Source organism: Polypterus senegalus, chromosome 11, assembly GCF_016835505.1.
Source record: "Polypterus senegalus isolate Bchr_013 chromosome 11, ASM1683550v1, whole genome shotgun sequence".
Taxonomy (NCBI): domain Eukaryota; kingdom Metazoa; phylum Chordata; class Cladistia; order Polypteriformes; family Polypteridae; genus Polypterus; species Polypterus senegalus.
In genome coordinates, this window is record NC_053164.1 from 19,790,281 (window position 1) to 19,805,173 (window position 14,893).

The window sequence follows — 14,893 nt, forward strand, 5'->3', positions numbered from 1 at the left end:
GGTTGAAGAAAAGGATTTTTATCTGATCTGGAAGTGTTACCAGTCACATGAACAGAGAGAGAGAAACACTTCTGGGTCAAGGACTATAAAAGACTGAGAGAGATCCCAGAAGGGTGAGCTGAGTTGGGAGGAATGGAACAACGCGTCTGGAAATGGAGGATTTGTAGTAATGGAGAATTATTGTATTGTTTATGAGTATTGTGGAGTGGAGGGTGCTTTGTGCACATTATTATTATAATAAAACCATTTTTTGGACTTTTATCTGGTGTCTGGCGACTGGTCCGAGGGTTCAAGGGGATGACAGAGCCCCCTACCTGTCACAATAGGAAATAGCAAAATTTCTTGTGGGTGGGTGCATTGCTATTGGTGGACATGGCATCACAATGGGTGAGTTATCAGCCTACCTATTTTAAATAAAAAACAGTAAAAATAAAATCTATACTAATAAAAGGCAAAGCCCTCACTCACTCACTGACTCACTCACTCATCACTAATTCTCCAACTTCCTGTGTAGGTAGAAGGCTGAAATTTGGCAGGCTCATTCCTTACAGCATATTTACAAAAGTTAAGCAGGTTTCTTTTCGAAATTCTACACGTAATGGTCATAATGGTCGATAACGGTCGGCAACGTCCGCCATGTTGAACTTTCTTATTTATGGCCCCATCTTCACGAAATTTGGTAGGCGGCTTCCCTGTGCTAACCGAAACCGATGTACGTACTTATTTCAATGGTATGATGCCACTGTCGGCCGCCATATTGAACTTTCCAACATCACTAATTCTCCAACTTCCCATGTAAGTAGAAGGCTGAAATTTGGCAGGCTCATTCCTTACAGCTTACTTACAAAAGTTAAGCAGGTTTCATTCCGAAATCTACGCATAACGGTCGACAACGTACGCCATGTTGAACTTTCTTATTTATGGCCCCATCTTCACGAAATTTGGTAGGCGGCTTCCCTGCGCTAACCGAAACCAATGTATGTACTTATTTCGGTGGTATGATGCCACTATTGGCCGCCAAATTGAACTTTTCAATGGTCTTTGTTACTTATGGGCCCATCTTCAAGAAATTTGGTTGCGGGTTCCCAACGCTAACTGAATCCTACTTATGTACATATATACGTCGATAGCCTGCAGCTCAGTCACCGTGTGAGGTGGCGTTGGGTCCCCCATCCCAACGCCTCCCACGTTGTTGGCTGCCTGCCTATATAAGGCCGTCCGTCGCTCCAGTCTCTACATTCCCTTCCGTGCTTCGCCACGGGATTCACGTCTCCCTGCTGATAACTACAGCCTTTTTATTTAATCCACGGCTTTTCCGCTGTTTTATTGTTCATTTATTACGATTATAGTTATTGTGTAGGTATTTTAGACTTACTTTACATTGTTCAGGTACCCATTTCCTTTATCATTCCAACCGTACCCCCATTAACATGTCTATCGAGGTGATCACTATCGATCAAAGAACCGTCACTTACCGAGTGGTTTCCATGCCCGGAGATGGCACCTACCTTTTCCATTCTCTTTGTTACATATTGCATATCAGGCTCACTCTTGATATCCGGAGGAACATTGTGTCTTATGTATTGAATGACTGGGACAGGTTCAAGGTGTGGACTGATGACGGTACAGGAGATAATTAGAACACACAGGAGCACTAGAAGAGTATAATGCTTAAGCCCTTCACCTATGGTCGGGCATGTGAGTTGATGGCTGCCGCTGAATTGTTCGGATGTCGCTTTCAAGTGTACCGAAATGGCCAAATATTTTACACCTTTTGACAACCACCAATGCCTCTTAAACATCATAGATTCACAGGTGACAATTTCAGTAGTGGACACTTTGATGTTTATGAATGTTTAAACTCTCAAAAGCTGGATGTGAAATTATCGATGAAACCGGTTGTGTGCTCACAACGCTTGACAGATGCCGAATGTCACAAGTCCTGCAAATACTAACGTAATTGAAACAAACCATGAAACTCAAACCGATTATGACAGCAGCCATCCAAGCTGTGAGATTTGAAACAAGATTACTGTTCACGTGGACAACTGTACGTTGCATGCTCAAGAGTAAGCTCAGCGCACAGCTTGGTCATATTACAACCGGAGGGCCGAACTCACAATGTGGTATACAAAGAGATCCATAACAAATAATCATTGGTATATTTTCCCTCAGTTTAAAAAGGTTTAATTTTCTTCCTAATAAAAATTTTAAGGCAGTAATTCGCCGCTGCAAAGCACGGGTATTTTGCTAGTATTAGCATATTTTGGCCTTTATTTGTCCACTCTACATATCTAAGTGTCCTCCCTGGTGGACATCCTCGTAATGCCTGCGCATGTGAACACATTACTGTGCACATCCTGCGGATGTTTTAATGTCTATTTGTCCATTTTCACTTTTTTATGTTTTGCACACTGGGCATTGGGCACTCATCATGTAATTGGAGTCAGCAGTGCCACTTAATGGACATCCGTTGAGATAAGAAGAAGAAAACACCCAAACCTTCAGCAAAAATCAGCACTTAAATGTTCTCAATTAGCAGCAATGCTAATCATTTCATTATTTAATTTTTTAGGTAAAAACGACTTAACCAGTACCAAAAACATAAACATATAAAAAATCATTAAACAAGAGAACTGAATTTCCTAACGGAGTGAACTACAAAACAAAAATGGCTGAAGAGTCTTATTGCTGAATGTGGTAAATGCCATATTTGAATTTTTAGCCTCACTGTAGAAAGATTGAACAATTTTTGTTTTTAAAAAACATGACTTATCCTTCTGTTCACCATGAAAAGATTTGTAGTTTTGTTTCAGATTTTGATAAACGCTACTTCCCTTTTAGCACACTCTGCTATAAATACTTTCAGACAGTTGGCGCCTTACAGACGTCCAACTTGGCAGTGTCAGATTTGGCTGTTGACAGTGTTAGTTGAGGCCTACTTCTACTTTTATTGAATTATTTATTGTTAATCATTGTATGTGGAGCTGTTTACTAGTATTGGATTATTTATTGTCAATTATTGTACTGGGTGCTGTTAATTCTTAACTATATATATATACATTGTATCCTGAAACACAGAAATACATCCGCTGGTCTCATAATTGAATGATGTACACTGTACACATAAGTTGTTCATATTAGGGCAGGTGGTCATTGGAAGGAACTGCAAGTCCACAAAGAGAAAATATTTGGGCACCAACCCTGTTGTCCCCTTTTAATAAGGTGCAAGTCCAACAAAACCAAGTGTTTAGCGGTGCTAAACATACAAAAAGCACAGCCCTCGTGAGGAACATTTTCACTTGGCAGGTAAGCCTGGGATAGTCACAGTGGGAAGGAACTCCATCTTGTGCTGCATTCTCATATTGAGTGATGCTTCTTTCCACAAACTGTGGTAAAATGTAGCTGGGAAACTGGAAGGGGTGGAGTCAGTTGCCCTTGGTGGAAAAACAGAAGATGAGGTCAGCGCCAGTGCCTCCTCCCAACCAGAGGTGGAAGTACAGAACTCAGAATAGTCCAGAGGATGATGAGTCACAGACGCACATGAGTGACCGGCGTCATCGTTCTTCATTTCTCCTCTCATGGACCATTTATCACTGTTGTGGGGTACAAAATCTGTAAATTTTGTTCTGTATTTTCATTATATTTTACAGTACAACAGATGAACTAAATTCAGGACACATCAAAGCATATCTTCTTCCCAGTTGGACCTCACTTTTAAAACAGCTGTTCAGACAAAAAGAGGAGACATGACGACATCACATCTTGCAAAACCTGCACTGGTAAAATTTTATAATAAATATGCCTCGTCTGAAGAGTGACATAGGGGGAGGAAGAAGAAGGGACGAAGACATCAGGAGAAGGGAACAGAGCGACGTTAGAAGAGGGCGTTGGCCATGTGTGGCCATTTCCATCTGATCGTCAGAAAACTGTGAGTGCTAGATCACAAGCCGCCTTCTACATTCATCCTTGTCATTTTTATTTTTCGTAAGCTCTTTCTAAAGACTATATCCTGACTTTACTATCAGTCCTATTTTCTATTATTCTTTGTTCCACTGGTATTATTATTTCACTTGTCCATGCTGCTTTAAACTTTCTATGCTTTGTCTTCATGTCTAGAATGATTGAAGTAATAAGGTAAATTTCTCTGAGCACCTGGTGCATCCGGAGGTTTGCCATACGTTCTGTGCTGTGAGGTTTATTAAGGCTGAGGGTGAGAGCTCCACCCAATAGTAGGGAATAGTATGCAAAGTAAGGCATTCTTGGCTGATAAATAGCCTATAGTCAAGGATGCTGAGCCATTGTATGTTTAAATGTATTCTTGAAGACCAAAAGTAATATTTAGGTCTGAGATATCATTAAAACATCGTATGTTGTTTGTGCTGATAATAAGTAAGTCCCTTAAAGTGCTGAGAGAGTGACAGGCTGTGTTATTCCTAAGTCACTTGTGTGGTTTATAGTCTCAGAGATTAAACAGCTGTGTGTGTCATTCATAGGGCATTGTTGTGGTTAGGGTCTGTGTGTATGCGTATAGCTATGTATGTGTGTGTTCATCTTAAGGTGCAACAGTAGACCAACCTGGTAACGAATCTGATGAGTACAGTTACCCCTAGGTAAAGGGTAAGTAGAGGGAAATAACACAATAATATATCACTTTTCATTTATCACTCACTTTGACATTTTCCATCATTAAAAACAAACTTTTACCAAACTTAGTTCCAGTGAAAGGAGCTCTTAATGCTTCAGCATATGAAGCCATTTTGGACAATTTCATGCTCCCAGCTTTGTGGGAACTGTTTGGGGATGACAACATGACTACACACCAGTGTACAAAGCAAGGCCTATAAAGAAAAGGAGGAGCAAGTTTGGTGTGGAGAAAACTTCTTGACTGGCCTGCACAGAGATAGCCCTGACCTCAACCTGATAGAACACCTTTGGGATGAATGAGAGTGGAGACTGCGAGCGAGCCAGGCCTTCTCGTCCCACATCAGTGCCTGACCTCACAAAGGCTCTCCTGGTCACAAATCCCCATAAACACATTCACTCCTACACCTTGTGGAAAGCCTTACCAGAAGAGATGAAGCTGTTAGAGCTGCACAGGGTGCGCCAACTCCATAATAAAGCCGATGTATTAAGAATGGGATGTCATTAAAGTTCATGTGTGTGTAAAGGTAGATGTCCCAATACTTTTGACAATATAGTATATACTTGTACATATATATTGTATTTACCCTATGTGACAGCCCAACCTGGCCGGGACGGCCAAAGAAGGAAAGGATGGGGAAGGCAGCTACTTTGGAACACTGCCTCCCCCAGGACACTAGATAGCGATTTCCCTGCAGCATAGTGGTGCCCCGGAAAACTGTAGGGCACCATGGGATCTGGAGTTCGGCTTCACCTGCTGGGCACCGAGAGTGTTGCCAGGAGATGCAGCAGGGAGACCGGGGCATTTTTACTTTACGTATAGCCTGGAAGTACTCCCAAGTCAAAGGGATAGAAGCCCTGAAGTACTTCCGGGCTGAAGAAAACTCAAGCCCTCCATCTGACCCAGAAGTACTGGTAAGTCATTGTGGGAGAATGAACGGAAGCTTTTCCAGGTCATGGACTACATAAAGTATTGCTGGGAACCCAGAAAGTGAGCCGGAGTTAGGAGGTAGATGACAGAGAGCTTGCTGGGAGGTGTGTATTATTATTGTAGTTTACTATTATTACTTGCCTGTATATGGTGACTGGGGTGCTTAGAGGCACTATTGATAAGATAGAAAAAGAATTAAAATACCTTTTTAGTGATTTTACCTGGTGTCCTGGATGTTTATCTATCGGTTTAGAGGAGTGACAACGCCCTCTAGTGTCACACCCATTTGTTAAAACCCATTGCACGCCCATCCTACCTGGAAAGGGGTGTCTCTCTGAACTCCCTTTTCCAAGATCCTTTCCATTTTTTTCAATGTTGTTGTTGTTGTTCAATGCTGTCCTTCTGTGGAAGAGTTGGCGGCGAGTGGAGACTGTCTTCAAGCCTCAATGGGCTTCTGTCGCTTGGACTGCTTCATTGATTCCCACTCTGGTCCAGTCGGAGATATCCTCGGTCCATCTTGTCCTCTGCTGTGCATCCCTGAACATTGTCTTCCTCCATACAGTGAGCTTTACTTGTAATGTGCCCAAGGTAGTCAAGTTTTAACTTCCTTACTTTATTTATGAAGTACTTCTTAGGTTTCATTCAGCTGCTTGAGAACCCATCTGTTAGTGCGATGTTCTTTTCACGACATAGCATCACATTTTGAAAGCTTCCATAGTGAGATTCACTCAACAGAGGCCCAAATATTCTGTTGTAACCCCCGTTAGGATGAAGCAATCTTAACCAAATAAATACGCTCTACACCTTGACGTACGTGTAATCGATTGCATGACATGCGATGCTGGAAGTGGTTTTTGTTTTCTGCCAGACACATTTTGACACGGCGCTCCATGTTCCTGAACATATCGACAAGTGCCTCAGGGAGAAGAGCAGCAATTTCACTTTGGATGGTTTCCTTCAAATCTTCCACAGTGCGAGGCTTGTTCCGATAGACTTTCCCTTTGAGCAGACCCCAAAGGAAGAAGTCTGGTGGTGTCAGATCCAGTGACCGTGGTGGCCAAAGCCTCTTTGAAATGACCCGGTTGCTGAATAAGGCTCCATTTTTGCCATGCTCCTTGCCAATGTGTGACACGTTGCTCCATCTTGCTGGAAGTATCCTTGCGTTAACTCACAATCATCCAGTTGATTCTGACATCACTTAAACGAATTGGTGACCCAATAGGTTTGCACCATGAAGACGTGCTGCTCAATACTGTGCACCACCATCCTGATGAGAAGTCAAGTGACTGAGTGAAGGGGTACCTGTGGTCTTATGGGTCCACAGCTCGTTGAGCAAAGGCCATTTTAAATAAATAATCAACGCACCCGAGGTGGCTTCGTGAGGGGGACGTTGTTGTAGCAAGCCACAGGTCAGTTGGCGATGTGGGCGTTTCTCACTGAGTGCACAGGTGAGGAACTGCCCATATCCGTGGCTAATGCTGCAGCTGCGATGGCCCCTCGCGTTATAAAAAAAGAAGCGCGAGTCGGTTTTGGGAAGATCAAAAGAAAAGAACGAAAGGAAAGAGGACGGAGGTTACAGGGAGCGATCGAGGGAGCAGGTCGGAGAGAGAGAGAGCCGCGAAGGGCGAGTGAGCGAACGAGCGCTCATGGGCAGCTGCGAGGGCCTGGGGTGTTGGGCCTGCACCCAGGCGGTTGAGTTGGATGTCGCTCCCGCTGAGCGATCAGGTAGCGGGAGTGACCAAGGGAAGGCGACTGGCCGCAGAGAGGCCAGGGAAAGGCAAGTGAAGTCGGGAGACTTGGTGCTGGAATCCCCAACGTGGGCGACCTGGCCGTTGTGGGAAACCAAGTTCTCCGAGACTGGGATGAGTGCCAACTGAAGCCAGAGATCAGGAGGTCTCCAGTCTCGTGAGTGTTACAGGAGGGCAGCTGCAGAGAGCGTCTCGCCTGCTGCAAAGCCCAATTGGGGGAAGCAGGTGAGACACTAACATAGAAGAGCACCGGATTTGTTGGTTTTTTTAAAGGCTACTTCCTAAAGAAGATTTTACCTCTGGTTTTAAAGGATTGTGTTTTTTTTTTTCTAGTGTTTTAACCTCCACATTTTCATTTTAAGGATTATTTATTTATTTGAACTTGAAAGCACTGTACTATTTATTTGTGGACACTTTTGTTTTGATGGACTGTTTTTAATAAAAGCACTGTTTCACTTTTAACCATCCCCTTGCTCAGATGCTCAATTATTGCCTTCACTGACTAGCTCACTCGGTTTCATTATCGACGGTGTTGGGTTCAAAGGTTCCCAAACAGCAATGGGAGCGTGGAGCCGGAACCCACATCGTCACAGTACCCAGAAGTTGCAAATGGAGGTTAAACGTTGCAACAGATGTCTGGCGCCTACCTCATCGCTCCGATGCAGGGGCATCATGGCTTGTTCGAAGCTCCATATACTGAGGAGCACATTACACGGGACCAAAACATCCTCTGACAGCAACTTCTCCCAACCATCCAAGAACAGTTAGGTGACCCACAATGCCCTTTTCAGCATGATGGAGCACCGGGCCATAAGGCAAAAGTGATAACTGACCCTCTAATGTCCTCATTTCTAATCTTGTCCATCCTTGTCACACCCAATGCAAATCTTAATATCTTTAACTCTGCCACCTCCAGCTCTGTCTCCTGCTTTCTGGTCAGTGCCACCGTCTCCAACCCATATAACATAGCTGGTCTCACTACTGTCCTGTAGACCTTCCCTTTCACTCTTGCTGATATCCATCTGTCACAGATCACCCCTGACACTCTTCTCCACCCATTCCACCCTGCCTGCACTCTTCTTCACCTCTCTTCCACAATCCCCATTACTCTGTACTGTTGATCCCAAGTATTTAAACTCCTCCATCTTCGCCAACTCTACTCCCTGCATCCTCACCATTCCTCTGACCGCCCTCTCATTTACACACATGTATTATGTCTTGGTGGTCCTACTGACCTTCATTCCTCTCCTCTCTAGAGCATATCTTCACCTCTCCAGGGTCTCCTCAACCTGCTCCCTACTCTCACTACAGATCACAATGTCATCAGCAAACATCACAGTCCACGGGGACTCCTGTCTGATCTCGTCTGTCAACCTGTCCATCACCATTGCAAATAAGAAAGGGCTCAGAGCCGATCCCTGATGTAATCCCACCTCCACCTTGAATGTATCTGCCACTTCTACTGCAGACCTCACCACAGTCACACTTCCCTCGTACATATCCTGTACCACTCTTACATACTTCTTTGCCATTCCTGACATCCTCATTCAATACCACAGAATGTTATTTTCTACAAATAAAATTAAAAATAAAAAAAGAACCCCTTCTTATCAACTTACCATTCCGTCCTCCCTGAGTTTGAGGCAAGAGCCAAAGTCCCCCAGACGCACATGTCCGTGGACGTCCAGTAGAATGTTGTCTGGTTTGATGTCTCTGCAAGAGCAATGACAGGCTGTGAAATGGCAGGCACAGGGCTGAGGAAGAGTAAAGAGCCGACAAGACCTGACTCAGGGTTATGTTGAGGAGAGACACATAAAGGCACATGTGGAACATTTAAAAGTGGTGGCAGAGCAGCAACCACAAAGACACACACATGGATGGTCACATAGTGCCTTATGCTAAAACTGCTGTGGTAGAACTGAGTGAGCACATACAAAGATGGAGAGTCAGCAGAGACAAGCACAGCAGTGCACACCTGAGAGCAAAGAAACGTCACTTCAAAAGCAGAATTCACATTCACGAACATCACCACACACAGGTGTGCATCATCGATACTTCGATTTATTAAGATGACAAAAGGAGGAGAAGGATCAGGAGGTTGGGATCATGCACTATTAGCACGTTGCTGCAGCCACCACATGACAAACCATCTGGACTGGGACCCAAATGCAGCGGGTGACACCTCAACATGTACTGCGCATCCAATAGACGTGGTGTGAACTGTTGATTGTGACGAAGGAGATGAGCCTTCATTTATGAAGACAGATAGATGTGAAAGGCACTATATAACAGGGCTTGAACTGGCAGATACCAGCATAGACTGATAGCCACAAAGCCACCAGTCTGCCCAGTATACCAATTACAGTCCGATACATAATGGATGGTGAGAGACAGAGGTAAGCAGAAGAGAGACTAACATGTTGGGAGAAGAGTGCAATCACCCAGCCTTCGGGCAGGTCCAGGGGGGAACGGTTACACCCCGTGGGAGGTAATGTCCCCCTTTTCCAAAGTTAAATAATCAGAATCCTAAAGACGTATCCAAGAGCAGAGCTCTAAAGAACAGCCATTTGTCCACAACCCTAACCATAACCCAATCTAGGGGAGCCAGGGCCTGTTCAATTTCAGAGCACTGCCACTTACACGCCCTGTGCCAGTTTAGAGACAAGAGTTAATGTTGCTGTCTATGACAGTGCACTATAAATGACAGTAAGGTAGGTGACTTAAACACGCCGCTGACTCTCTGTGTTACCCTAGTTAAGTTTCTTCATTCTACTCAGATTAAGTGGTCTTTTTGGATGTGTTGTAGTCACAGGTTCAGCCTCCACCCTGACTCTTCTATAAGACATTTTAACTTCTTATGCTTAAGCTAAGAACAAATTTCATGGAGTTGTATATGTAAACACTACTGCATTATATACAATTCTGCAAGATTTCTGCATGGTGAGCTGCTCACATGGCTGTATACAAACACACACACACACACATTTAAACACTATGGCCGCTGGAAGACCTGACCTGTGCACGTATCCCAACTGGTGGACAGAATGGATGGCCATCACCATCTCTGCCAAGTAGAACTGGCACATCTCTTCGGGAATGCGGTCGCCAAACTTACTGAGGAGGGTAAGAAGGTCTCCGCCGCTGTAGTAATCCATCACCAAATACTGACAGGAGAGAGAGAGAGAGAGAAAGAGAGGAAAACGAGATTGGAGTTAGAATGAACCGCAGAGGGAACACAGCCTCTCTCCCCATAGCCCTACTAAGACCCCTGGAATCTGGAGAGCATTAACAGTCCACACTGAGGCAGGGTGACCTTCAGTGAACAGCGTGTTCACAATGGAATGACACCTGTTAGCACCAGGATTGTTTGCTTCACCCTGCCATAAAGACCAAGGGCAGAGAGGACAGCATGTGCCACCCACTCCTGCCCACTATGGCAGGCCTGATCTCATTCGCAGCTTTGGATAAACCCGTGGCTCACAGACCCCCTTCAGTCTGCAAATCTTTGTTCCAAAGCCACTTCTGTTTTTAATTAGATAAGCATGTTGTTAATTCCCAGTTTCTGTATTTTGATTGCATACGATTAGTTAAAGAGTGATGCTCAAATAGATATAACAAACTAGTTTGGTTAATATTTTATTAGAATGTACCTGGCATTTAAAGTATGGATGTTACATGAAAGTAATGTACTGTTTTAATTGTCATGATGATTTTCAGTCTGCTAATCCCAGTTTCTGGCTATTTAATCCTTCAATCGAATACAAAATGGGAGGTTTTAAAATCAAAAATACGTCTTATGAGGAGGATTTAGGGGTCGTAGTGGACTCGACACTAACACCAGACATTAGGAAGCCTAGCAGAATATTAGATAGATAGATAGATAGATAGATAGATAGATAGATAGATAGATAGATAGATAGATAGATAGATAGATAGATAGGTGAAAGGCACTATATAGTAAGATAGATAGATAGATAGACATAAAAGGCACTATATAATAGATAGATAGATAGATAGATAGATAGATAGATAGATAGATAGATAGATTGATAGATAGACGTGAAAGGCACTATATAATAGATAGATAGATAGATAGATAGATAGATAGATAGGTGAAAAGCACTAGATAGTAAGATAGATAGATAGATAGATAGATAGATAGGTGAAAGGCACTATATACGATAGATAGATAGATAGATAGATAGATAGATAGATAGATAGATAGATAGACGTAAAAAGCACTATAAAATAGATAGATAGATAGGTGAAAAGCACTATGAAATTAGGTAGATAGATAGATAGATAGATAGATAGATAGATAGATAGGTGAAAAGCACTATATAGTAAGATAGATAGATAGACATAAAAGGCACTATATAATAGATAGATAGATAGATAGATAGGTGAAAAGCACTATGAAATTAGGTAGATAGATAGATAGATAGATAGATAGGTGAAAGGCACTATATAGTAAGATAGATAGATAGATAGACATAAAAGGCACTATATAATAGATAGATAGATAGATAGATAGATAGATAGATAGATAGATAGGTGAAAGGCACTATATAATAAGATATATATACAGTAGATAGGTGAAAGGCACTATATAATAAGATAGATAGATAGATAACATTACCAGTTAGAGCTCAAACGAGTCACTGTAAAAAGCTTCACCAACTCAGTCCTGGGGAGACCCAGCAGTTTCATAACCAGTGACTCGTTTTAGCTCTAACTGGTAATCGTTTCAGTAGCAGCTCGTTGTTTTTCTCTTTTCTTTTTCTGTTTTCAGAAAACCAGAGCAGTGTGACTCTTACATTTACAGGACTCTTTGAAGTATTGGTATTTTTGCTGTAGCTTTAAATGTTTGCCTCTCTTTTGTTGTTCTCCTAATAATTTGCCTTTAATCTGAAGAGTTTGCCCCCTTAATTGTATCCTAATAATGACAATTTACAAAGAGCAGATCAGACACCCAGAAGATGACACCGAAAGGCTGCAATTGCGTCAACGTCAGGCCCGCCGATGAGCTCATTAGGAAATTGAAGAATCTGGACGAGAACAGGCCGCTCAGCCCAACAGAACTCGCCAGTCCTGTCCACTTAACAACAACATCAAGTCGAGGTGTGAAGGTCCCTAAAGTTCTACCATCTACCACACTACTTAATTACTAATTCCAAGTGTCTATGGCACTCCATGTACGTCCTAATGTTTAACTACAGTATAAATAAAGGACTGAGAGCTGACTCACCAAAAGGATGACCTAACTGCCATTACGCACCCCATGTTACTGACATGTGCCAGGTTAGTGTAAACCTCATGTGAGAGACTCAGGCCAGTGTGCCATATTGGCGTAAATCAGGGTGTGGATCCCTTCAGGTATCAAGCAGCAGTCTTCCTCAAGTTTAGCAGTTGTCACACACGTACGTTCGGGAGACAACATGAAGGCTTAGTTAGGTTAGGCTTGGTGGACTTTATTATCCCAGAGGGAAATCTTTTTGCAGCAGGAAAGGACAAAAACAGAAGAAACCGAATGTGACAACCGATGTCATTGCATAAACACACACTCAAGATCAATACAAAGAAGAATTACTGTCAGCTGTACACAAAATAATAATAGAGTTTAACATTTAGCAGCATCCCTACAAGTAACAGAAGTTAAAATGCTTACAGTTCTAGGAATAGAAGGGTCTTAAATCAGCTGGAAACCTAAATATGCATCCAGATGGCAATGTAAAGAAAAGAAGATGGTGGCTTTCTTTCTAACCTGTTTGCATTACATGTCTGCTCTGATAATTGATTATTTTACTGCTGTGTATTTTATTATGCTAAAGTCCCTTTAGAGGCCATCTTAATATGTTTGCACAATACAGTAAAGCAGACTAAATTAATGTAAACTCTTCCTTGTCCTTATCCTCTTGACTCAGTGAGGAGAGGCAGTGGATGCCTTATAAGCCGGACCTGGGAATTCTTCCGGTGTCAGGACAATTCCTGAAGGAAGCACTTCCAGGCCAGACAGAAGGTTCCCATAGTAGGGACAGTCCATCCCTGCAACTCCCTCTGGTGGCACCAATGGAACCCAGCAGGGCTGTCCCATGAGACAGAGATTCCCAGCATGTCCTGCAGGTGGATATAAGGGAAGAGCAGTACTACAGGAGTGCTGCCATCCAATATACCAGGGGAGTATGTACTTTGGAAAGGTTATCTCCCCTAGACCTTCCAATATTGTGGCAACTCGGAACTTCCATCCATCCTCCTAGGGATGCCAGTTCATTCGTGCTGGCACATTATGACAGCCTCTTGTTTAGGGTAGGCAATGGCGTTCATCCTTGTCAGAACAGCAGTCGTCCATTTCACCGTAAAACAGTTTCCCTAAATCCAGACTGGAAGCAGACTTTCGTCAGGTATTCTGGACCAACCACTACGTTGCTCACTACTAGCTTCTTATTTCCAGAATTTCACGTCATAGTTCGGCCCTTTGTTCTCCTGTTTCTGCATATGTTATGGTGAACAGTAATACTAATTGTGCGTTTCTACTGAATTACATAAATGCATGCCTTTTATGATGCTCCTGTGAATTAGATTTGATGTTCTGTGATGATGACCTCCTACATTTCCCAGAAATAATTTTGGAATGTCAGTCATTCTGTTTACATTAGCAGCTGATGACTGAGATGTCACTTCACTGCCCTCTCTGACAGGACATAATTGAACAGTGTAGCCACTAGGGGGCATCCAGAGCTCAAACACCAGACACAACTCCGCAGCACGCAAGTTCAAGATGAAATAAAAATCAGTCCAGCACCATACCAGCCACCAATAAAGCACCTCCATCACCCTTTGTGATGCATGAGGCCACATGCCACCTTTTAGGGTGGACTCCGGAGCACTTCTAGTCCACCGCATTGCATGCTGGACGTATTTCTGGGTCATAGAGAAGGTCTGTTGTTTACAGTGCCCTAAACCCCACCACCACCACCCGCCACATCCCAAGGACCCTGACCGGCCCTACCATACTGCAACAACATTTATTTTGATAGCACATTTTCATACAAATGATGGAGTTCAAAGTGCTTTTACATGATGAAGAAAGAGAAAAAAGACAAAATCAATAAGAAATAAAATTAGGGAACACTAATTAACACAGAATAAAAGTAAGGTCCGATGGCCAGGGAGGACAGAACTACTAGAATTCCCTGTGGGTGTCCAGACTGGGCTCCAGCTGAGGGAGCACTGTCACCTCTTGTGCTTGGGGACGATCCGTTCAAAATATGTGTTCATCCCTCAACTATCCATTACAGTAGGACTTTAGGGACCTTCAAGACTCGACTTGATGTTATTTTGGAAGAATTAAGTGTTCAGGACTGGCGAGCTTTGTTGGGCTCAGAAACAGAATAACCACCCCGGCCGGCTTGCACCTCCATTCTTGTGTTTATCCTATATGGTCTCCCGGCCTGGTAGGAGTTCCTTATTTCTAATAATAATAATAATAATTCTTTACATTTTATATAGCTCTTCTCAACCCAGGTTCGCTTCCCAGGTCCTACCTGCGTGGAGTTTGCATGTTCTCCCC

At 43.2% G+C, this 14,893-nt stretch overlaps 1 protein-coding gene across 2 annotated transcripts in view; it reads right to left on the reverse strand.

Moving 5' to 3' along the window:
- LOC120538716 (myotonin-protein kinase) overlaps positions 1-14,893 on the reverse strand; it is a 192,200-nt gene that overhangs the window by 59,569 nt on the left and 117,738 nt on the right. For both annotated transcript variants that reach the window (XM_039768127.1, XM_039768126.1), the window contains exons 5-6: positions 10,339-10,487; positions 8,943-9,036 (exon numbers count right to left, since the gene is read on the reverse strand). In XM_039768127.1, the coding sequence (XP_039624061.1) occupies positions 8,943-9,036; positions 10,339-10,487 (243 nt within the window). The remainder of the gene's footprint in view (positions 1-8,942; positions 9,037-10,338; positions 10,488-14,893) is intronic.